Below are 26,155 nucleotides of genomic sequence, written 5' to 3'. Positions count from 1 at the left end.
ATATGACAGAATTAGCAAGGCTGAAGTATGAGGTTCAAGATTCCTCAGAGTAGGAGAAAAAAATACTTACATTGAGGGATTTTTGGAGATTCATATAAAATCGATGCAGAATCTCAGTTTGGTTTCTTATGGTTCAATATTCTCTAAAACAAACAAACAAACAAACATCCCAAAAGAACAAAACAACTGAAATCCTTGTTGGCAGTCTCCAACAAGAAGCCTGAATGGACATGAAGGCCACTACCTTGGCATCTCTAACAATAATCACCCAGGTAGCAGTCCAAATGTGAAACCTTGACCCTAAGAAAGCTAATGGCAAAAGTCTACAGACATCTTGGCAGAGCAGTGAAAGAGCCTGCACTGACTTTCATATTCATGTTTTTCTGTGAATAAGAAATAAATCTTTTGAATTAACTGTCCATTTTCCTTTCACAAGCATTATTTTGTCTAAAAAAATACAGAAAATTCATCATCTCTTGCCTAAGGCAATGATCTTTTTCTTTCAAAGAAGTTCAAATTTAGTCCCATTGAAGCTATTTGTCCTCATAAAGAGAGAGCAGGATGTGTTTTGTATGGCTATTTTTTATCTCCTAGTATCAATTGAATTTATTAAACTATCTGTTGCATGTAATCACTTTTTGTTGATCAAGCCTTTCTAATAGGTCTGTTCTCTCCGTATCCTTGCTGTGTGCACAGAACTCCCAAAGACATTAATGAAACTTGGGCATGTGATTTGAGGAAAGAATAAGTCTCATATGTCATTCTGAGCAGAAAAATGTTTTAACAGAGACCATGTAGTGCAAGCACTAAGTCACACAGTAGAGGCAGCGTTTGGTTAATCGACTTTAAACAAAGCATTCTTCTTATTTGTGTCTTATAATTAGAGTCTTTTTGTTAAAAAAGAATCACCCTACTTGTCTATTGTTGTGTTTTTACACATAGGAGGTGTTTCCTAAGTGCTATTTTCTTTTTTTTCCGCTCTAATGTAAGTCAACAATTCATGCCAACAATTATCTGGAAAGCATAACATACATAGTTTTGTTTAATCAACACAGAACATTTTCCATGTACAAATGCCACCTCCAGCTGGTGGCATAAAGATGTGAGTTATGCATTTGCAGAAGAAAGCCCATCTATGCTTTCACCCATAAACAATCAAAATACATTCCAAGGACACAGCAGTGTTCCCTCCCTACTCCTTAACACAGGGGAGCTAGCAAATGTTATCAGCTTCAATTAACAAGAAAGGGCCTTTAAAAACAATAAAGTAATTAGACATGTTCATGAGAGATAATTATGTCATGTAAAGATGAGCATTCCCAGAAGTGCTTTTGGTTCTATTAGAAAAGAACATTTCTCCTCTCAAATGAATTTTACAGACTTGCAAGGTGTGGGAAAATGGCACTATTCTCATCAGAGTTAAAAGCATATGATACGAATGAGGTCTCCAGCATGTCACTGACTGCAATAAATTATCAAGTGTGTGTTCTGTTTTCCGAAATGGGCTCAATTTATCATTTTATTGAAAAGGTTCCATTATGCTAATGTATTATAAAATCACTTTTTGCTGTTGCTGGAAGGTCAAGAGGGGATATCAGTTTTTATATTTAGAACTAGGAAGTACTGCAGCAGTGAGCTGTCAAGGGTTAATAACCCTAGCAGAAGACACAGTGTATGTAACCGCCAACTTCCAAGGACTCTGCAATGGCAAATTTTTATAACCCTACTGGAAGCAGAATAACCAGAGTATTTTTCTAAGTTTAACTATTTTAAAAGAAGTTTTGACAGAATTAGCAATACTTAATTAGTGGGGTGAAAACTCTCCCTCTATCCTCCAATTAATTCATGAATTGACACTGAAGACTGTTCAGGAAGCACTGTTTCAAAGCTCAGATTAAAGAACGCTGTTATCTTTGGTGTCAACGTACCCAGAAAGCATACCTGAAGGATAATCAGACAGAGTCGATTACCTGCAAAAAGGAATATTCCTTCTCTAAGGATTTTACAACTTAACATGATATGAATGCCTTCTTTCTTCTGAAGTATCAGATACAAAACAGGTAAGTATTAAAAGAGGAAGACTACAAGATTTAGAAAGACAATTGGTTTGATCTTGCATAATTGCTTTTTTGTCACTATGGCTGAGATGTGACTTGTATCCAGAAAACCCCTTATACACTGTGCATTAAAAACTAGAATATTGTTCCCGAAACATTATCATATTATGAATAACTTTTAACTAGAAGTGTTGTCTCATGGAATGTCTTCCCTTACCTCAAAACATATGCATAAACCATCCTTCAAGAAACTAGAGCAACTAATCAAGAGGGAGAATTTACCATATACTGGTCTGATTCTAACATATTTTAGTAGCTGAAAATGAGTAAGTGGAGCCAGAGCATTGTGACCATTATCATCTCAATGGATCACCAATAAATACACTTCTGGATCTTAGAGCTTCAAATATGGATCACAGTTTGAGAACTTCCACAATACAACATTTACGAATCATGTTGGAAACACATTTAAAACTTTAAAGAAATTCTCATTTCATACACAGGAGCTAGTTAGCAGGATTGATTCAAAATTAAATGTAATTCCACTGCACCATATAAATATGTTATGGTCATACTCTTCTTTCAGTATACACCTGGGCTTTCAGATCTTAAATGCACTTATTTAAAATAAGTTACGTCTGAAAAGCATATTTTAGAAAATTCCTTCTTTATTTCTTGCCAAATTAAGGTCATGAATCAGTGCTTCCTTGACAATGGCTGATGATGGAATCTACTCCAACAAATCACTGTTCTTCATTTTTGTATGATGAAAATACTTGAAGATGCAATTAGGGACTAATCAGAAATACAGTTATTGCACTGTTTATGACTAGTGTGGACAGCATGTCTATACTGCAGGAAGGGATAAGGTGGCAAGGAACAGTAATACAGTCATAGCTATCTGTTTTCGCCATCACTCACGAAAAGATCAAGGAGAAATACTGTGGTCAAAGCAGAGGCCTGTGACACCTACAAATTATAAGTACATTAATCAGGATCTAGTTAATTAGTTTGCCTTGAAACCAAATATAATCATTATAAAATAGTGTAGCCAACAAAAGAATATAAGTATTTTTTATTGCTGTAATGGCATAGTCAGGCAGAATGTATACGCATTTTACGTAAGATGTGAACAATGTGACCATCAAAGGGACAAAAAAGTATGTAGTTGCACATAGGAGGCATTGAAGTGATAAAAGGTTGCAAAATAAAGAACAAAATAAGCACAAGGGACTGCAAATGGGCAGAACATCTTGTGGGTACAGAATACCCAGGAAAGGTAGCTGGCAAAACCAAAAACAAGATAAGCAGTAAGGGGGGGCAGATGAGATCCCCCTTTTGGGAAGGGGGCAAGCAGCATAAAAACATCAAGCATGAAAAGGAAAGAAGGAGAAGAAAGAAGAAAAGTTTGTTTCAGCTCTGATTTTTTTTGCCAGAGAGCTCTCAGGCCTGATCATCTCATCCTCTGCAACTACAAGGACCATAACCATCAGTGCAACCAACACGGCATCGACTCTGTGGTACTGTATATTCCTAGCTAATTTAGGATGTAAGTGTTAAGGTCTAACAGTTTTGTGTATTGAATGCATAGTGATAATGATTAACAATATGCAGGAACTAACCATTAGCACAACGTAATTTGCTAATGAATGAATTCTGCGGAGTTTTGTTTTAAAGCTTAAAACTGGCCTGATTTATCAGTCTTGTAAATGGCCCCATCACAGTGTTCTCTATTCAGTTGCAACAGAATTGTACATCAAATACACTCATGCAGTGTGTAACCAAGACAGATACAGCCATGCTTCCCTGAAATATTTGCCCAAATCAGGACTGGCATATTTTTGCTGAGCTGATACTTTATTCCACTCTTCTAAAATAAGCAAATTAGTTCCTTCCTTTTTCTGGATGTAGATTGATCCTCAGATTGATTCTGCATTTCATATTTAAAACTTCATAAAATAATGCATTTTAAAAGCTCTGAATCAAATGTACACTCAATCAAAATGTGCTGCATAATGCATTTTCATTCACATTAAAAGTGGTTATAGAATTTAATCCTAATACAAAAGCAAACTGTCAGTGCACCAAATCAGAAAATACCATAGTAACCTAACTTGTGATATGAATGTGTCTGCTGAAACAATACATTGGTTGCATACTAAGTAATTTATTACTTTTTCTTGTACAGCACAATGAATCTTTTGCAAATGAATGCCTGTCAAAAGAACTTTACTGTAAGAAACCTGTAACCACCATTAAATGGTGTATTACTATTTGAAAAAATTTAAGAATGAAAAATCAGTGGAAGTACTCTGGTCATTTGTTCTTAGAATAAGCTTTGATAACTTTTTAGAAAAAAAGGACCTAATTACTTAACACAAATTATACTGATTTCCCCTCCTCAAACTATTGATTTACACTGGCATGGACCACAAGTAGGTTTAATTCATTAATTTATTTTATAATTAATCCATTAATGATTCCTACAAACATGCCAAAGAAAATATCTTCATACTGACTAGTTTCCCATTTAAAAATGCAATTAAATGATACAGAGAAATCTTAAGATTTCCTTTCTTTTTTAAGGCAATAATAAATTCTTAGGTATTCAGTTTTCTGACACAGCAGACCAAAATTAGGTTATGGAAAATATAAGTTTATTGTTGTACTTGTCTTAGGTTAGTCTGGTTCAGTTGCTGAACACTTAAAAAGCTTCATGTCTCAGAGTATCAACATAGATGTTCTTGCAATGCTGGAGGCCATTTTGGATGAATCAGTGCTCACATTTTGATGGCATTCTTGAGAAGATGACAACAAAGAGCAGCAGTTGTATTTTTCAGTCTAGGAGTATTCAGCCTAATGCCACATTAAAATGGGGAGGTGGAGATATACATCAAACTGTTACCTGACCTGGAACTAATTTAACAGTATAAGTTTCAGAAACCTGATTCGTAATTTTAAAATACATCAGGAACTTAGACTACACATTTACTTCACACAAAACTGACACAAAAACAATTTCTTATCCTCGTAGGTTTTTAGATAGAAGAATCTTAGTAAAATGTAATATTACTTACCAAGCACAGAAATTTTAACACATAATCTGCAGAATACTATTCAAAAAGTATTCCTAAAGTATCAGCAATATCCCCAGTTAAATTTGTAATTTTTTTTATTTCATGAGAGCTTTCATCATTTCATCATTTCATCAGAATGATGCACAGTTCTGACTATCCAACTCACAAATTCTGGATTTTCCTTCTAAAAGTTGTCTGCCTGGGTCTTTCACACATCAGATTCTCACACAGACCTGGAACAGGATCATCATTTTAAGATTTTAAGTACTGAAAACATTGAGGTTTTGCTAATGATAGTTTTACCTGTCCTAACTCATATTTGTATTATTTGTCAGGACAGGTGGTTTTAATAGAAATTAAGTTTTGGTAAAACATTTCCTAACTACATGGAAAAGAATCAATCCCTCTTTTTTTTGCTAGAATTTACAGCTTTGCATACCTAAGTCACCAGTGCCTCATTTACTCTTCTGTGAAAAGAGGAACACGGAGAAATAAGGAAACAGAGAAGACTTGCATGAAAGCATTGTTTTAAAGGCTAGATAAAGAACACTGGTATATTCTAGGGAACTAAACAGATCAGCACTGTTTAAAAGCTGTAAACAAAATGACCTAAGTAATGATGCCCACAATTAATTAATTCTAGACAATATAATAAAGCAGCTGACAAGGATAATGGATAATCAGAAATTAAATAGGTAACAACATTAATACGAGTTTACAGAAAAAAAATCTGGACAAAAAATTTTTTTTTGTGAGATTACAAATTTGCTTGACAAAGGTAGTTGATAAATAGATTTAGAGAGGGAGCCACTGTGCTTGTGTAGTCTGACCTCCTGCCTAACAGTCCATAGTACTTCCACTTTCAAGTCCAATCTTTGTTGTTGGACATATGTTTTAGAATAATCTCCTATATTTATTTTTAAATGGCCAGATATGGAGAATTCATTACGAGCCAGGATGACTTGCGTCAGTGGCTGATTTCCTGGCAAGTTAAAATATGGGCATGTTATTTATATTTGCCTGCTTTCAGCTTCTAGACAATTATAGCTTTATGCCCAAACCAGTCTATAAGATCTGATTCCCCTGTTATCAGATTTCCACTCCCATGGATGTCACAAGATTATATACCATGAATGATCCCATCATGACCTGCATTTTGGATTATTCTTGTGACTTTCCCCATGAACCTTCTAACAACTGTTCAGCAGCTTTCTTGAAGTTTAGACGTCATAACTGCACATTATATTCCAGTTGTAGTTATGCAAGTGCCAAAAGCAGAGGTAAAACATACTCCCCACTCCACTCAGTGTTTCCTACTTCCCAAGATCACACTAGCTTTCTTGGACCCAGCATCATGTTGCAAGCTCATATTCAGCTCATGAGCCATAAGAACCCTCAAGTCTGTCAGACTGGTTGTTTCCCAGGTCAAAGTCCCTCCACTCCCTACATTTATTTACTGATACACAACCATGCTGTAACATGCTTTGTTTGCTTCCGTCTTGCTTATCAAAGCACTTTGTCTCAGATATTGGACAGATTCTAAATGACAGGGTGTGAGGTAGGATGAAAGTCCTGTGCTGAGGTTATTTCACATGTTCATTAGTAATCATGCACAGTGCTTTTTAGCAGGCAGAAAAAACTTTATTACCTTTGCCTGCAAAAAGAGGAAGTGTGGAGATCCTTGATGCAGAGATTATTTAGATCTATTTTTCATAATCTTTTCAGCCAATGAATTATTGTCAAACTTCTGAATTTGTCATGGAGAAACACATCTGCTAGACATTGAAAACACTATGCAGGAAAGATGGTTCTCCAGCCCAGTCAAGAGTTGCTCTGATTTGCCTCACCACTAAGGTGAGGGTGAGGTGGGGGTGATCAAGTGCAGCAGTCTATGCTATCTAAGTGCCTCTTACTGACCTGTTTTTCATTATTGATCACTTTCCCTTTGTGTCATCTGCAAACTTTTGCTGTCTTATTTTTTCAAGGCCATTGATAATAATATCATATAAAAGGATGCAAAGAACCACATGAGACAATTAGTCATAAACCTACTTGATGATAGATTGTTTATAATTTACATTTTCATACCTGCAACTTAACTAGTTTTAATCAATATAATACAGCCATATTTATTTTGCACAATTTTGGTAAGAAGCGAAGTCTTAATAGACAAACTCCACATATTGACCTGAGCTAGCCAGATTTTAACAATCTGTGAATGTACGTTGCATGTTATACTCGCTCACTATACATTTGAAAGCTTGGGAGGTGAGTGTAAGTGTGTGAGAAGGTTAAGTTAAAGAAGATGTGAAGATGGTGATGTGAATCTCTACGCTGACAGTTGAATTGGTTAGGCTGAAGTATACTGAACTATGCTGAACTATGTAGAGAGTATTATATGTTGTATATTCTTATTTATGTCAGTAGCGCACAGGTTTTATCACATGTTCATTTTCAAATAAAAATAATAAATAATTTGTCACATCTCACACACAAAGAATTTTTTAAAAAGTGTTTAAAATGTGCCCACTTTGCAGAACACAACATGTTCTTATTCGGTGCCTAAAAGGGATACTCATCCAGTACTGCACGCCCGCACCGACGCTTCACAGGATGCTGCCACACTCTGCTTTCACACCGAGCACCAAGTGCCCAGCTTCTGTGAAATACTCACATAATAGCAATACTATATAACAAGAGTTTTCTCTCGCCTGGATTCTCTGGTAAAATTCTACTGTTTGACTACCAAGTATTCAAGTCAAATACTTTGAAAGTGCTGCTTCTGCAGTACAAGAGCTACCCACAAATCTTTTTCCTCAGAATCCAAAGGTGGGCAAAATAAAATGAATGTGGGGTAGGGATATAGTGTCAGCATCCTGTGGTAACATACAGAAATACCTTGGGCTTCTGAAAGAGATGAAGCCTCCTAGAGGTTATTGCTCCTATCATGGAAAAGCTGAGAAGCATGTTAGACTAAACAGTAATCAATTAAATCAGTCCTCTGCCTCTAAAATGTAGACCCAAATCTGTCCTCTGTTCATTGTGTGGGATGTGTCACACGTAGAAAGACGATGGTTGGTTCTACTGTATAGGTTTCTAATTTAGGCTAATCACCACCATAACCATCCACCGTCTAAGAGAGTAGTGGGATAAGCACAATCTAAAGTGGCAGCACTGGCATATGCAGCCCTCAGCCACTCATTCCCACTATTATTATTCCTCTCAGTTGTGCCAAAGCAAGTGCCTGCCTGCTACACAGTGAAGTTGATTGGAAAACTGATCTGGATTTAACTTTTGTTTTTGCTGGATTATTTTTATCCCAGACTAATCCTTAACTCAGAGAATTATGTGACCACAGAGAAAAACAAACAAACAACAAAACTCCCCCAAACTCTAACAGCAACAGAAAAAAACAAATTCCCCATGGGATCAACAAAAGTGGCAGAGCTGAACAGAGGCAAGGACAAGTATTCATAGTGAGCATCACAACAAGCTGAGAAGATAACAGGCCATTAAAAAGTACTTGTTACTAACAACCTTCCAGGCAGAACTGTCAGTCATTAAAGGAGGCTCTTCATTTTTTTCCGTATGATAAGAAATCTGTTTAATCACAGATAGAACTAGTCCACATACATTCTCAACACATTTCCCTCAACTGCCATTTGGCCATGGAAACATTTACTACAACACAAGATACCAATCAGTTTGTACTTGGCTTCACAGGGTCTGCAGTATGTGGAAGAATAACCTACATGAAAATTTGTTAATGCCCTACACATGTATAAACTATTCTGTAAAGTCAAGCATAGCTATTAAGTCCAAGTAGATATTGTACATAGTGGTGAAAGAATGAATCAGAAGGAGCATTAAGAAGCTCACAGCATTATCTTGCTTTTCATGGTAAGCCCCACCAGAAACCATGTCCCTAGCTTACCACATGTAAATTGGCATGCGTCCCTCTTATCTTATTATTCATTCGGAATGGGAGATGTGCATCATTAGCCAGGCACTAATTTGTTCCTAAACTGCGCTCATTCATCATTAGCTGGCAGTGAGAGGTTGATCAAGTCACCTGTGGAACACTTCTGTGACCCTCCCATGAATTGTATATTTTCTGCATGACTTACTTAAGAAATTCTCTAAAAGTCGTTTTAACAGTTTTAGAAACTGTTATGTTAAGCAGGATGATTTCTGTGGTCAGGTGAGTCATGGAGATATATCTCTGTCATATTCACATATTATCTTCTGTATTCGGAACATAAGAGTTTGGCATTATCTTCTGCATTCTGTATAAAGCATACTTGTGTAACAGTCTTTTTAAAATGACATCTTTGATGGACTACTACCACAAATCACCACTCGGGATCTGGTGTTCCACACAGTGATGCCTCTTCATTTGGGATGTGCACAGTTTTCAATAAGGGTTGGTTAGAATGCATGTGTGTGAGAGGGTTACCCTGAGATGATTCATACAATATCTAAGGTCGTCTTTTATCTCTTTTTGACTTGGATATATCTCTCCAGAACTATTTTAAATATTACAGCACAAGATGTTTGCCAGTAATTTAACTTGTGCCTCAACTGGCTGTTCACGATGAAGAAAAGACATTCTTAGTAATAATTTGGTGGACCAAGAACTACTAAAATCCACAGTATGAATCATCATATTTTGTGCTAACTATGTTTTTATAAATAAGAAGCCCATTGTATAGAAATACTTTTTTTATAAAATGTATGGATATAAAAACATTATGACAGATTGGGAATTAAATACATTTCCAATGCATAAGCTGCCCAACATTCTAGTTAAGGAAACTTCTGTTATGGAAATTTTACAGAGACTATTTTTATCTACTCATAGACCTCTGAGTTTTTTGCCAGCTTATAATCATTTGTAAAAATACTAGCATAATAGAAGTTAGAGACAGAAGCAACACAAGAAATCACTGAGTTTATCCACTTAGCAGAGTTATTTTCGTAGACTTATTAGATGCTCATCACCTCTTAATATAGTTGCATTTTTTGTTTAACAACTAAAACAAACTTTTTTTTTTCCCCTGTCATATAGAACTGTTCACCCTAGAAAGAAATAGCCAATTTTTTGGGTCCACATACTGAACTGTATCAAATCACAGATTTACCTGATTTGTCTGAGGGAAGAGAAATGCTTTTGTTTGCAGTATCCAGAATAACAGCTAACCCTTCAGAGAGTGATGGGAGGATGCTGGTACTGAGATCCACGCGAGTTAGACTTTCAGGTTCTCTTTCCAAGCCTTTTAGAGTACCTCCAGCATGGTTATCTTCCGCCTCATCCTTTTTCTGACTACTCTTCTGTGGACTCTGAACAATATGAACAATACTCTGCTGCACTAGGTCACAATTCTGAAACACAAAACCAAAATCCCAATAAATAATTAATTGTGACATAAGGGACAAAATCCCTCTATCTCCAATTTGTTATTTGTTAAATGGTCTCCAAGCCATTTCATGCAGAATTTCACTGTGCAGTAATAGAGTTTAAAGGAAAGTGACAAGTGTAAATTGCTGGAATTAGGATTACTTGCATTGGCAAAAGGGTCACAACACTTACAAATTCTAAACATTTAACAAGGAAGTGGTGGATCAGAGCCAAGGGCTCTAAATAAGTCTGGTTTATTGGCAAAAAAGAAAAACTCTAGAGAGAAGACTACTATTAAGTCAAGGGCTAAAAATACTGAATACATAAAACACATATGTACAGATAATGCTGATACACACTCTTCATATCCCAATTTAGGGTCAAATTTGACAGTCACAAAGGTTTATAACCAAGTTTCCCTGAAGTATCTTTGTAAAGAGAAACAGGTAAGATGATGCTTCTGATGAACACCAAAATTCTTTGTCTGTATTGCAGTTTTCAATCTAAATCTAGCATTAACTGTAAACTCCGTATGACTTTTCCATTCTTTGCACAGATCACATTCACTTGTTATCTTGAGATTAAAGGGAACTTGTGGAAGACATCACGATTGTTATAGTCTTTTCTGGCAAAATAAAAGAATTGCTGCCTGTTAGCCCAAGAGATCTCACTTGTATATAATAACCTCTTTCTCAGTTATCATCAGAGATGATTCTTATTCAGTCAGTCTTTCTAGGTCTTAGAAGAAAGCAGGCTGAATAAGGATTTTATGAAAGGTCTACCCATGATAAATCAGGAGAGAAGGCAAATATTTTTTGCCATTTTCCAAACACAGAATGGGAAAGCAAAGCACCATCTTAGAACTAGAAATTACGGGGCTTTCAGAAGACCTGGACTTCATCTCCCTGATTCTTGGGTTCATAAGATTCCCAATCATTTGATCTTTGCTCAGTATATGCTTTTTTCAGTTTTTCTCATTAGGATGAAAAAACAGTCTCTATTTTGAGATATTTGTGCTTATTCTTAATGAAGGGCTTTCCAGAAAGGCTTGTATTGACTCTTTCATAGCATATCTTGAAAATTATTCTTTTTTGGGTGATACCTCCTGGAGAACCACACCTCATTCTATACTGTGATGAATGAACCACATACAAATGTCCAGCTACACAGAAAGAAGTTTGAATTTCACAGAAAGAAGTTTCATTACTTTAAAAATAATTTTCTAACTCTTCTCAGCATCATTAGGTTGGTCATGTCTGCACTGAAACATCAAGACAGATTGCTGTTCACATTTTGGAAGAACAGAAAGAGAATTCAGTGTCTTAATATTTTTAGTTTGTATTTGCAATTATTACATGCACTTTTAATTAAGATTCCTTTACAGATGTTTAAGTGTTGTTTATACCCTTGTCATTGTCCTACTTGATTGCCTCCTCTCTATTCTACCACATTATCTCCCCTGGTCTTGTAATTTCTATTTAGTGATTTTACTTCAGGCATTCTCTTGCATTATTTCTCAGCACTCCCATCCCTGCCCATTCTTTTCTATGTAATGAAATTCTAAAATATAAAAATCTGTTTTTTTTTTAATTTGAATTTTTAATAACACACTCTTTCCCTAATGAAGCAGTAACTCAGTCAGTAGAGATTTGCCAGGTAAGGACTTTGCAGACTTAATATTCAAACAATGCAGTTATTAGATTTGAACTTAAAAACATTGTGTTAACATTAAAGGCCTACTTTCTGTACAACTTGTTGCCCACTACATTTTAACAAGACCCATTTAAATAGTTTAAAATTTAATTCACTAACATGAAACCCAAACCTGAGTTATCACTCTAAACTCCTCCACATAAGAATACTGCAAAACATTAGAGTAGATAATTTAATAAACTAAATTAATAACAAAATTAGTAATATATGAGAATGAGGAACTCGGAGGTGATTTGCTCAGTTTTGGCTAGAATCATGAAGGGAAATGGACATATATGTAAAAACTTGCAACCGTGAAACCCCCTAGTGAACTGTCAATCCATCAAAACATGTTTTAATGAGCATCTCTTCTGGTAGTTCTGCTTGCTTTAACCTGTGCCTATCCTGCCTCCTCCTATTCCTTCTCACCACCTGCTGTCCTTTTCAGTTTTGTTTTGTTTTGTTTTTTAAGTTGGGATCAGTTCCCTGATTCAGTTCACTGCTTGATGCCACAAGCACTGCTACAGTCAGAACTGAGGGGCCAGTGCAGAAGCGAGACCAAGAGGGACCGTGGCAAGAGCTGCGGAAACCCTTACTGGGGCCAAAGGAAATGCCCTGGCCACACCACAGCATCTTTCAGTCACTCTTGCTTGGGCTTGACTGCTTCAACATGCACGCCTGGTGCAGGGTTTAAATCCATTGATCTTTAAAAGGTATAGGGTCCTGTCCAATTCTCTTTGTGGCTGGCAGGTATGTGGTTACAAATAAAGTACAAATAAAGTTTACAAATAAAGTAAGAGCTGACAAAATAAAGGCCTATCTTATCTAGTATTCCCTCTTTGATAATATCAACCACCAGATAATTCAAATACAGACATAAAATTTGCACTTTGGGCAATTATACATCTATATGACCAAGGAAACCACTTATTCCTGGCTTTTACATAGTAAAGTTTTCATTTTAAAAGGACAGGCTTGCTTGTATGCTAACGAACAAATAGTTATAGGTGAATGTGTTGGGGTTTATCTTCCTTACACCTCTTTATCAGAAACAAGAACAAACTTTGGATGATTGAACATCATTACTGATGATGATAAGGCAGGTGCCAGACAGAGGGAAGCTTAATTAGCAGATCCCAGGATAAGTTTTCACAAGTAACAGCTAGAAAGAGAAAAAAACAAAAAAATCCTTTTATTGGTACACTGAGTACATTTAGTATGGAAGTCACTGCAGTAACAAGCATGGAAACCCAAATCATCAATTTTGCAATACTGTTTCTGACTGCATTTGAACTGAATTTAGCTTGTGTTTCAAGGAGGAAAACAACTCCTTACCGTTGCAAGAAAAGGGAGGAGAAAGTATAAGAAAAGAAATCTGAGATCATATCCTAATTGTGAAGAAAGCTGGATTAGAATCTCTCCAAACAGATCCCAGAACTGTGGTGATTAATGCTTTATATCAGGCTACATTTTACAGACAGCAGATGGGCTAGGTCCGCAGCTTTTCTCACTGAGAGAAGAGGTAGAATTCAAGCTATTTCAGTAATTTTTTAGATTTTGCCTTAGATTACTATTATAACACAAATATAAGATACAATTGTTTATGTCAATGCCACTTTCATTTCCTTCACGTGTTTGTTTTATGCCTCAGGAAATATTTCTTTTGAGACTATCTATTATTAATGATTCCAGAGATATTGTCTTGTCTTATCTGCTGATCCAAATTAATGCCTGTGATCCATATTCCAAAGGGAAATACTGTAAGTGTATATATTGTAGATTATGAAATATCTCCTTTCACTAGAACAAAGGGAGCTGAGAAGATTCAGACATGATGAAAACCCAGTATTAAAGGCTGGTTCTTTTCAGAGAAAGGTTTTGGGCCAACTTGGAAAAATGAATTAATAACAGATGAAATTCAAACTTTTTTTCCTCTAAAAGCCTTTGCTTTCATACTCTTTTCTAACTTTGCAAGCTGAATTTCACAAGGCTACACAAGCACATCCCGAGTGATTGCTACTCTTTGCTGCTGCCAGCTGCAGGCAAACTAGAAGGCCATTTGGGGCGAGTGAGGTAAAGCATGGAGAGTGAAGAGATGATCTGGTTGCTGTCACCCTGAAATCCTCTTATTCTGACAGATTTCTGCTTGACATCTTCATTAACAACTTATTTTGATAGTAACAACAATGCTGAAAGAAGTGTTCTCCATCTAGCAAGTACATAACCCACTAGAGAAGTCATATACCCTTTTCCGAAGTAAAACGCATTTTATTTTTGAAATGTCTTATTTAAAGAAACACTAGAGGAATTGCATTTGGGAAGCAGAGCTTACAACCAAATGAGACTAGGAGGAATTTCATTTCAAATTCTGATCAATTTTAAAAGTGTCAACCCTTTTTGATTTTGTAATACATAATGACATTCAAAACCTGAAAATCCTGTAAAAACAGAACAGTGCATGGAAGCTTTCGTATGCTGTGGTGCAGAATGTCTGAAACAGAGTTAATGGACTCTACTTTGATGAAAACAGTCAAATAGGGGAAAGGTCTATGACAGTCAAACCAATAAGCAGCTCATATAAAGTAAGTCCACAGTATTCACTCCAGCACGTGGGAAACAACTGTTACCAAGAGGAGGATGTATCTTTTCCATTCACTGTCTGCCCTGCATCCCTCACCTGTGTTTTTACATCAGCTCTTCTCCCTCTAATCTTCCTAAACTAAGTATAAAGCAGTGGCAGAGGAGAGTCTCCTCTCTCTTTCTCTCTCTCTTCCTCCCTCTTTCTTTCTCTCTCTCTCTTTCTCTCTCTGTTTTTTAGGGGGGGGGGGAAGTAGCATTTTTTATAACTGCCCCTTGGACCACTTAACTGAATGATTCTCTTCCTCCCTCTAGTTGAACACTTAACAGTTGAGTTCAGAGAGGATTCTTATTGTTTCACCTCAAGTTTTGGATATTCCACAGGTTAGAGAAGAAGTCAGGTCCTTCAAGGAAAATCTCAGAAATAAAACTCTTAAATTGCTGAGGCCCCTATAATGGTAAAAAATAGGTTATTTTCTCAATGAAAAGCAGCCAAACAAAAATAACTTTAGCTATCAATATTTTTAGAAAAAGAAGGGGAAGCACAACAGAGAGTTGGGCGAAAAGTGAAAGAAGGAATAGCTGAGCTTTCCCTTTGTACAGAGATCTAAGAGAAGATTGTTATGTTCAGAGTCTGCCAAAAATGAAATGCCAGCCAAGCATCTCATTTTCTATGTCAAATAAAAGCCACAAGAAAAACATTTCTAGCTTTATTTTGTTTCCATGTGGTTTAGAGTAAATTCATTCCAGGCTTGATTGCTCAGTAAAACAGAGACAAAAGAAACTAGTTTGAATTTGAAGCCTTGAATCTGAATGAAAAAAAGCTAAATTTTGTAGTGTTTTGTCTAGAAAAGTAAAATGAAATATTTTCACTCCATCTAAGCCATCAGTTGTATTTTTTATTTTTCTGGGCCACAAAACTCAAATGCAATTGTTCACACTACGCTACCCATGACGAGTTCAAACTTTTGCTTTGATCTGGTGTTCCAGCTCTTTGCCCAAGACACTCTGTGGCCTCTAGGGCACAGAATTTGCCTAATTGCTGCCTGTTTAGATCAGGGGGATAACAGACAGCCTGATGCCACTCAATAAGAGATTCACACAAGGTAAATGCTCAGGAAAAGGTATTCTAAACTTCTAGGAATGGTCAACACAAATTGAACTATTGGCTTTCCAATTAGACTTTTTCTTAACTGTACTCCATTTCAATATCAGATGAGAAAACAAGGAAACATTTATGTCTCATTAATCTACAGAGTAAGTAAAATAATAAAAATGTTCTCCAGAGTAACCATCGCACAATACACCTCTTCAAAGCAATAGGACCCATGTAAACTTGTGGAAGACACACTAACTTTATTGGAAAAATCTTTTCCCATGGACAGTGTAAATTAAAGGTGACCTTCTACACAGAAAAAAGGCATATAAAGTTCCTACAAGAGAGAAAAATAAACCCACTGAACATACTATTGTTCTAACCATCTCATAACCCAAGGACAGAGACCAAGTCTCAAAAACAACAGACACAGAAAGGAAGTTAATTGGAAGAACAACAATGCTTTTTTCATTCCCCACACTCAGACCAATGACTCAAAAAAGCATGAACAAGAAGAAAGCAATAGAACAAAAAAAATTCTGTATTACTTTGGGAGCAAAAGCTGAAATATTAATCAACTTCAAAGTACAGGTTACATAAAAAAACACAAGTATAGTATTAATTACTGATGGTCTAAAAATTGGAAAGCAAGATTTGCAAGGAGAGCCAACATATTTTATTAAATCAGCTCATACAATTAGAAAAAAACAAGTAAGCTTTTGGGCTCAAAGACTCTACATCAGGGAAATCTGAAAGGAAAACTAACCACTCTGTTAAAATAATGAAGCAAATCAGCACCCTGCTCTGATACCACTAGCAGTTTGCATGGATTCTGTCTGCAGAGTGGCAGCAAACTAAATATTGCTCCACATGCAGCAGAGGAAAGTCAGTGCACCACTGGGCACAGAGATCACTTAGCATTTAAATTCCAGCAATCAGAAACTCCTTGCTATTTTATGATGCTATGGAATATATCTATACTTGATTTGAATTCACCTTTTAAACATTGTCAGTATTACACATTACTGTACTTGTTTAGTATTCAGTTTATTGTGGGTGCTAAGCAACACCTAGAAATAGAAAGAAAAATAGATATATTATTGAATGTGCCACATATTGAAATAAACATAAGGAAAAGACAGAAAGCCCTTTGCTTTAGCAGAATATTTGTATCCTGTTTTTCTATAATCTCTCCCTATTCCATTCTTGCATTAGTTTAAATATTGACCAAAAAGAAAAAAATAAAAGGAAAGACATAAAAATGTGCTATCATAGAGTGAAAAGGGATTCATTGCTTTTTAAATCCAAAAGCTAGTATTATTTTAAGGATTACTGTTAGAGTTCCAAAGACGTACTTTTATAGCAATTTAAGGAAGGAGCATAAGAGTTTGCAGTTCAGTAGGTAACTGTGAAGTAGAGAGTACCTAGATGCAAATGAGTGACTTAGAATTACTACCTTTTTAACTCATCTAGTGACAAATACCAGCGAATAGGAGGTATGCCTTTGGCATATTCAGATGACAGAATATAATAAATTGCCTTTTTTTAAGAGGAAATGGAAAAATGTACCTTCAAACCACCTTTTAAATTATGACATCTAGAAAAAGGACATCATTAATGTGATAAGATGGTAAAATCTTTTTGTAACACCTTATCTAGCTAAGATGGATACAGCAAATGGCAATAGAAATTTACTTTTACCACATTATCTACATTCATTGAGGCTTGTGTCATGATTGTTTTATGTTGTTCCCCCCAATTTTTATCTCTGTTTTTTATCCCTTGTATTTTATCCCGCTGGCTAGCCAAAGAGTAGCTGAGGAGTGCCAAGTTGTGAACTACTCATTTAGGTAAAACTCACTTCAGAACATATCTGGAACAAAGCCTGAGAAGTCTGATATCTACAAACTCTTTATGAGGAGATGAGGCTTATATAAAAATATGGCACTCGGGAGTCTTCAGACAGTTATTTTTGGTTGACCTGTCAGGCTCCTTATCACCCTTAGTCATTAGTGGTGGTGGTTTCTTACGCTAATTTACTGTGCCTTATGAAGATCACTGCTCTGAATTTAAGATGATCGGAAAACTTCACTGTGAAAGCTCCTTATAAACAGAGGTAGACTTGACTGGATCATCTCTTCACCCAGAAAAGTGAGATGCTTCTAGCGGTCACTCTATTTTTCAGTTGCTTCTGTGGGGCTTTCAACCCCAAATACCACTATAAGCAATCTAAGACAGGATGTTGATGATACTAACTGCAACGATACCAGAGAACCAGTGGCCCAAAACACACCTATTCTTCTGGGGAACAGGAATGAAAGGCAAGATATTAAAAACCTCTCTTCTCTAGGAAACGTGCTATGGGGCTCAATTACAAATCCCACCACCTGTCTGAAACTGCATGGATCCCAAGAACTGGTCAATGACTGCCCTGGAGCTCTGCTCTAGAGGCAGTATGTCTCCAGTGAAATTGCCCTGCCAAGGCTTCCTAGACTGTGGAATCTAAGACAGCGGGAAGTGCACAACAAGTTAAAGTGGCCTCATGTAGGTCATGGAAACATGATAATTGCTCATTATTGCTACTTTAGTTTTCATGTTAAACAAATCAGATATGCTAAAAACTGCCAACAGCCTCAGAGTTTCTCCTTTTGAAAAGGCAATCACCATCCATGATACTCACCTACCGAACAGTGAATGAGGGACAAAAATTTGCAGCTACAGTGTATCTGCTGAATATTGCTAAAGGTCAGAAACTTCACAGCCTTACAGGTAAGAAATGATCATACAGTGTATTGTTTCAAGTCTTTCCAGTTTGGAAAATTAAGAGGTTATTATCAGGCCAAAATCATGTTAAGGAAGAATCCATTCAAATTTCTGGAACACACTATTTTATAAAGGTATTAATTGCTGCTACCGTTTCAACAATACACTAGAAAATGTATCTGACTGTCTCTGTTAAATTAGTGACTATGCTGTGTAAAATGACAAGCTTAACTATAGAAGAAAATGAGCAAAGGATTTCTAAATGGCTTAATGGATTGGTTATTTCAGATTACCTACCAAATCCCTCCTAATTTTGCATAATACTTGGAATGCAGGATAGTGTGTTTAGATGTATTTCAACTGAATGCAAGAACATCTTTTAAGCAAGAGGGTTTGAAAGACAGTGCCATTAGAAATAAATAAAACCTTCTCTAGACAAATCTAAAACCTGGGAATTGGGTTGAGTTTGCGTTCCTAGAATGTTCAAAAAGTCTTAACTTCAAAATAGGCCTTCTGACTATTATTTACCTTATTACTCCCTCTCTTACATGGTATGCCTTTTTTAAGTGGTCTTTGCAGATACCTGTTCATTATCAAAACCTCATCTTCACTGAGACATAAGGTAATAAGCTGTTTCTTGCCAAGAATTTTTTTCTCCTCAACACATGTTGGACTCATTTTAGACTCCGATAAAGTGACCCACACTGATGAAGTGAAATGCCTGTAAAATTTTGCTAATTTGACACTGTAAAGACTCTCTGAAACTTTCATCCTAAAACACAACATTAAAAAATTCAACCAGTCTTCTTATAAAAAGACCTAATGTGATATAACTGTACTGTGCCAGAAATTAATATATAGGTTCTGCTCATTACTATGTGAGAATGGTGCAGCGAAACACGAAATAATTATTTTCACATACCCAAATGAAGCTTAGAGGAATCCACGAAAAGGCTCTTGAGTAACCAAATCAGGGCAATCCTATAACTTTCCCTAGAGAAAGTCATGTTCTTCAGAGCTGCCATAGTCCTGACTGTGTTCACCGTTTGATAATCCAGGAGTAATCAATACAGATTCAAATAAGGATTTTGCATTTATTAGCAAAGATAGCAATGGAACTAGGACAACAGGAAAGAGGCAGGTAGAGATTCTGTAATTTAACACCTCTCCTCCAGCTAATTGTCCCTCTATATAGCAAGAAGCCTTGATTAGCCAATAAAAGAAAATCCTTCCATTTACAGCATAACACTATAGGTCACATATTGGAAAGGTTCTGCTCTGAATGATGGTCTTTAAAGAGAAGTGCAAGACTTACGGTTTTCTACTGACTAGCACCTTAACAGTTACATTTGCTGAAAATATAAACATATTCAACCAGCAGTATCCAAACTTTCTCACTCTAAATTTATACTAAAGCAAAATTCCCCCTTTCACCTGACTTAGGAATCATTTCATGTTCCATTTCTGTCTTTCTCACACTACAAGACACAAAACGTTAATGTTAATTTCTAGCTAAATGTAGTGAACCCACGTATATTTCTTAGTTTGCAAATCTGCAGGGTTATTTTTTGTAAACAGGATAAGGTCTTAGCAATGCTGTATATACATTTCCAAATGGCATTACTAATATTAAGATATTATTAATACTATAACTTTTCTTGAATGTAGGCTTTCCAGCACAAATTCTCCAAAGAAAAATTAATACTTAAACTAAAAAAAACCATTTCATTGGCAGCATGCCAGAGAGTTTGCAACAATAAAAATACCTGCTTAATTTATTGTTATTCCCTTTAAAACCCTCCATAATGATCTCTAAAAGACATAAAAGAAGGCCAAACTTTTTGATATTATGTTTACAGAGCTATTAGTATCTCAACAATGACATTAAGAAGGTATCATGACAGTATAAAATGGAAGAGAAATAAAGTAAAATGAACACTAAAGTCACCTGAAACATCTCAATCTTTTTCCTACTAGTAATCTCATTTACTATACACTAAGAACAGCCTATAAAATTGCAATTTATTTTAATATCTGTATAGCAAGTAACTGATCAACGACAAGTTTATAATACTAAATTAAAAATGAATACAGTTCAGTTTTTGCAAATGTATGCTTTCCTCATAAAGCCAGTTGATTGCACCTCATTATAATTCTACCTTTGGTATTGACCTACCCTATAGCACTTATACTTTCTAAACATGCTATCTACAGCAGCAAACATAAAATAAGAAGGTTTATTATTTACAAGGTATGGAAAATATCTTCCATTGCTCTGTATCTCTTGTCAAGCCTTACCACGAAAGTATGAGTAAGGACAAGCGCATATTGTCATTGGTTTGAATGAATTTAATTTTGCACACATTTTATTCTGGGTTAAATGATGACAAAAGGTACCAGCATCAGAAAAGGTCTTTTAAACCACCACCATTAGTACATAAGATTTAATTTTTAATCCCTCTTTCCTTTAAAATCTCTTTCAACTTCTCTCAAGCTCTCAGCCAGGTAGTAGGTGCCGATCAGGTCACATACCTCTCTTAGCATGCATATCAAGGAGAAAAGCACTAGCAAGCATTGACATAGAGGCATAAAAGGGCCCTCACATTGATGCCTAACAGTGGGAGGACAAATTATCCAGGACATAAATGAGATCTTTTGTTTGAAAAAATGGGGAGTTGCTTACTCTGCAGAGCTCTGAACTGCCCCCCGCCAAGAGTTCGTGGCCCCCAGGCTGAGCCCCCTGGGGACTGTGGTGGCAGCTGTAGGCTGCGAAGAGGGATTCAGGAAATTCCCCTCTCTAAAGAATGCTGAAAGAATTCATATATATATAGTTAAAACTGTACTGTGTAAAGTGGATTTTCATATAAATTCATTGCCCAATGCATCAGAAGTTTAACAACTGTAAATATTTATGTAAATTACTTCAGTTAGTCATTCACAGACTTCTTTTTCATACTTTATGCCCAGTGCCTGGTATACATTCTAACCAAAGAGCACTTTAGTCCTCTACTTATCCTGGTGCATACATCTATGTATCAGTTTGAGCAGTAGCTATGAAAGTAGCCACAAACAAAGCATAGTGGACATCCTATGTAGGCTTACATGGTAACTTGTTAAACCACTACTATAAACATGCACAAGAAATCAAATGTTTTCCAAAGCTTTCCCTGATTTTACTTGAAGACTTGCTTTTAGCCTTTTCATTACTATGGCAGATGAAAATGGTCTTAGGCTGATTTTGGGGATATGCCTAGCAAGCAGGATAAACAAACTTACTGGACCTTCCTGGGAAATGTGTGTAGCGTGGTATCACACAGTACTGCTAGATATCAAACAAGGTTTTACTTTGAGGTAGAAGAGGCTGGAAAGGATTTGCTAAGGGTATAATTATGTATGCTACATAATAGTTAGATAACTTGAAAATTCTTCAGAATCCCTAACTGCAAGATAACAGAAATATCAAAAAACACTCTTTCATAAGTCTATCTCTATGCCCAGTACATGTGGAAACACTTTGTAACCTCTTTCCTTCCCATTCCTATATGCAATTGTGTCCTAAACTGAAAATAGAACAAAAGCTAATACAAACAACAACAGGAAGCACAGCAGAAAATATGAATGCTAAGAAAAAGATATAAGGAATTAAAATTTGTTATAAAAATGAAAAGATCTTTTGCTTTATTTTTAAGTAGTCTGTGTGATTTTTCAAAAAATGTGAATCCAGACTCATTCTGTTAAAAAAAAAAACCTGTATATTAAGTTTACTATTAAGAAAGAAGGTGAGAAAGCCTTGTTGAGTCACAGATGAAAGATGTTTTTGAACATCAGAACAAGAGAATAATGACCCATAAAAAAAGATAAAGGAAACCTGCCTTAAGAGAATGCTTACCTTGCCTTGAAACAACTTTACCTAGAAAAACGTCTTCAATTTCCCCCTGGGGCCATTGAATTTTAAGATAGAAATTTTCAGTGATACAGCATCAGATGTGATGGGGAAGTTTAGTATTCAGAGTATTCCTAGTTAGAAAAGCAAAGGTTATTACGACAAGATCCTTGAAAATTAATTTGAACGCGTTTTGTACCATGGCATTCTTTCTCCTGCATACATTCAGTTTGCAACATATCACATGCTTTTTATAGAAGTGTTACAAATGACTTCAAATTCTTACTTTGAACATCTCAGAAATCTGAAATATTCAGGTGTTTTCATGTGGATGCGAAATTGTGTTAATTTGGATTCTGATCAAGGCTGAGATCCTGAAAACACACACAGAAGGAACAGCTTTCACCCAGAGGGGACATGTGCTGTGGAGTTCAGTGCTGCCAAGGCTGTAGAAATGTTAAGCTCTCCTGAGAGATGGAGGTTACTGCAGGTCTCTGTGGCTAGATCTGCAGTAGCAAGCAGTGCGGACCAATAGAAGCAACTCTCTACAGCAAAACAGCTGGCACTGAGGACCTGACATCCACAACAAAGTTTGGCAGTTTGCTTTTTTTTTTCCGGGGGGGGGGGGCAGGGGGGGCTGAGTTTAGACTATCTCTAGTCTGGTCTTCCGGACTGAACGCTTTTTTGCACCCAGAGCGCAGTAGGCGAACTCCTGATATTCATCTCTCTGTTTAATTTCATTCAAAGGAATCAAGTTCATTCGCACTAACACTGTTCCATGGTGCAAATCAAAATACCGTATGTGGGGGTGATCAGGAGATGCATTTTAAGAGCACGTTCCTGATCCAAACCAAGACACTAGTTTAATCACACTCTAATTGTCTAATTTTGACATCCAATCAAAGGCATCAAGAGAAATGTTTTAGATTACCTGAGGGGGAGGCACCACTGTCAGTAAAAGCTGTTACTTTTATTAAAATTGATGCCCACAACAACTGGCTAATCACAGACTTTTGCACAGTGATTTGATGGAATGATAAGTTACATTTCTCTAGATTCATAAATAGAGACTGAGAGACACAGATTCCACAGTGACGACATGAAGACTGGTAAGCATATTTTGCCTCCTGGTCAGAACTAAAAAACTTCTTTTTAAAAGGTTAATTGACCATTTTCCTTACAGGTTGGAGATTCAATGGGTTTTACAGGAATTAACTATTTCATTCTACCGTCATATCTAGTAAAACCACCATAAAAGTTTCTTGAGAGGATCAGCCTCGGTTTGCTCAGCTAGCTCTGTTAAAAATGAATTTTAACAAATCTAATTATTATTTTAAAAACAACTGACCAGCCTTGTCAACCATTATGCTGAGAAAACATACAAACCCATCTGTACTTACTTTAGCAATGGCAATCAAGCTTTATAAGCCTACACTTGCAACCTTTCTGTCTTAGAGCTGAACAAGCAATACGGTACAGGCATGAATTATAAAGCTGGAAAACATGCAAGCCAACCACACAACGAAGGGGGGAAAAAAAGACAAGGCCAATGACTGTCAAACTTCCTAAGAAAAAGCACAGAGACTACCAGCACAGCTTCGAGCTTTCTGTGGTGGGGACTGTCATATCAGAACACAGCAAGCACCATCCCTGACATTCAGCACTTTTCATCGTAAAGGAGGAGTAAGTATGATGGGCAAGGTGCAACTCTTATACCCTCTCAGCACATCTTGTTGTGAATTAGTGTTTCATGGTGCGAGAACGCTTTGTGACTCCAGCTGGGGAGCGGCTTAAACACTCTTTGAATTTTCATCATACTGAGAATTAAGTGCAGGCATTGTTCTCACCTCTACAAGGGTCAACACTGTAATTTGTGGTACAAACACTAGAAATTCAGCTTTCTAAAGCTATTTGATCTTGTCCAGTTTTAACTCAGGTCCCTCTCAAAAAGCGACCGAGAACATTCACGTTTCTCAAAGTGCCAATGACAAGCACAAAGTCACATTTCTGTTATTTTCACGTGTTTTTATCCTCTTTGCCTTGAGTGAGAAAAGTGCTTAAGTGAATTCAATGGCTGTATGTGCATGCTTAAAAGCACATCGTTAAGAGTGGAGCTGTGCTTATAGTCATGTGCTTTTATATATGTGCACTCAAATGATGCTAGAGATTAGCTGGTTGTAGTTAACAGAATGCAAAACTGAAACCCTTATAAATATAGCATAAATTATCCTCTTTTCTTCAAAGCAACTAGCACTGGAATTGAAAACGGAAAAGATGCAGCAGAAACAGAGGTAGGCTGGTTTGAGTGGAGAGGCAGGGGCATGGCTCCAGGAGCTTTTCTGTGTTTCTACCAACTGAAGGAGTCTCACTTATCCAATACTAAGATGTTTGTGTAAGATAAATACAAGGAGCAGTAGGTAGATCTCTTTTAATCTTCAAATTTCAATAAATCATTGCATCTTTCATCTCTGAAATATGTGGGAAGATATATTTTTTAAGTCAGGTAGACTTACGACAGAGATGCAGTTCACCTGGGTTCTAATACCAGTTGTACCACAATGTTTTCTTGCCTTTAATGCCTTTAGGTGAATTTGTGTTGGCAAAATTTCCCTGCTTTGAAAATTTTCTTTTAAAAGTAGTAGAATCAAATATGTACAAGTATTTTAATCTAGCAAGCCCATAGAAGAGAATAAAATTTTCAATATTATTAGATTGATTAGAAACTACCAGTTACTGCATTCACTTGTCCGGTGTTTGGGAAGGGGAGGGAACAGCAAACAGGGCCAAATGACAGAATGTTGTTTGCAGATAAGTTTGATCATCGCTCAGGTTTTGGATGCTATTTGTTACTAGGCAATGCCAGTTAGATATGGTATAAATGCTATTTGCAGGATGTGTCTTTCACATGAAACAAGCAAGATGAGAGATTCCTGCTTTGGGTTCAGGTCGCATCTCTTTAGATCTACTTAGCACCACAGCGGAGTGCTAAAATGCTGGGTTTGAATGCTGGCCCAATGTGTCTGGAGAGTCAGTGCTCAAGCACTCTGCTTCCAAGGAGCTGAGTAGCTACAGCCATGAATACGAGGTGCTTTAAGACACATTTTGAAGGAGGTGAAGTCATCTGTGTAGACAAAGCTATAGATCATAAGGACCTAGAGGGCTCAAGGCACAGCTTATCTGAAAAAACAGCTCAATCCCTGTAGAAGCTGAGATTATTTGGCATATTTTGAATAACGCAAAGGTTTAGACAACTGGGAGATGATGACAGGGTTTCCAGCACAGGACCCTTGAGACTGTAAATCATTTCCTTCTCTGGTAAGAAGAGGTCAAAGTTGTTTGTCTTTTAAAACATGAGGCAAAGACTAAACCCTTCCTCAATCTTTTGGAACTGTGAAACAAGTTCTATTTTATGTTTGCTTTTTAAAAACATTAAGAACTCTTTTTTATTGCTATTATTTTCAGATTGCCTGCTACTTGCACAATTTAAGCCAGGATTCATCTGCTAACATTTAAAATGATGATACATGTGCCACTGGCAGTACTCACATAACCTGCAGGAAGTACAAGGAGGTAGGTCCTGATTGCCTGCACGGAGATGCTAAATCAGGAAAG

General features: G+C 36.5%; 1 protein-coding gene across 1 annotated transcript in view; it reads right to left on the bottom strand.

Annotated features, from left to right (window-relative positions):
• Positions 1 to 26,155, bottom strand: part of PRKN (parkin RBR E3 ubiquitin protein ligase) — an 816,438-nt gene that overhangs the window by 538,586 nt on the left and 251,697 nt on the right. Inside the window, exon 3 of the mRNA XM_067294746.1 lies at positions 10,276 to 10,516. Within this exon, the coding sequence (XP_067150847.1) occupies positions 10,276 to 10,516 (241 nt within the window). The remainder of the gene's footprint in view (positions 1 to 10,275; positions 10,517 to 26,155) is intronic.

This window comes from Apteryx mantelli, chromosome 3, assembly GCF_036417845.1.
Source record: "Apteryx mantelli isolate bAptMan1 chromosome 3, bAptMan1.hap1, whole genome shotgun sequence".
Taxonomy (NCBI): Eukaryota; Metazoa; Chordata; class Aves; order Apterygiformes; family Apterygidae; genus Apteryx; species Apteryx mantelli.
Note: the sequence above shows the minus strand (reverse complement) of the source record. Positions and strands in the feature narration are given on the sequence as shown.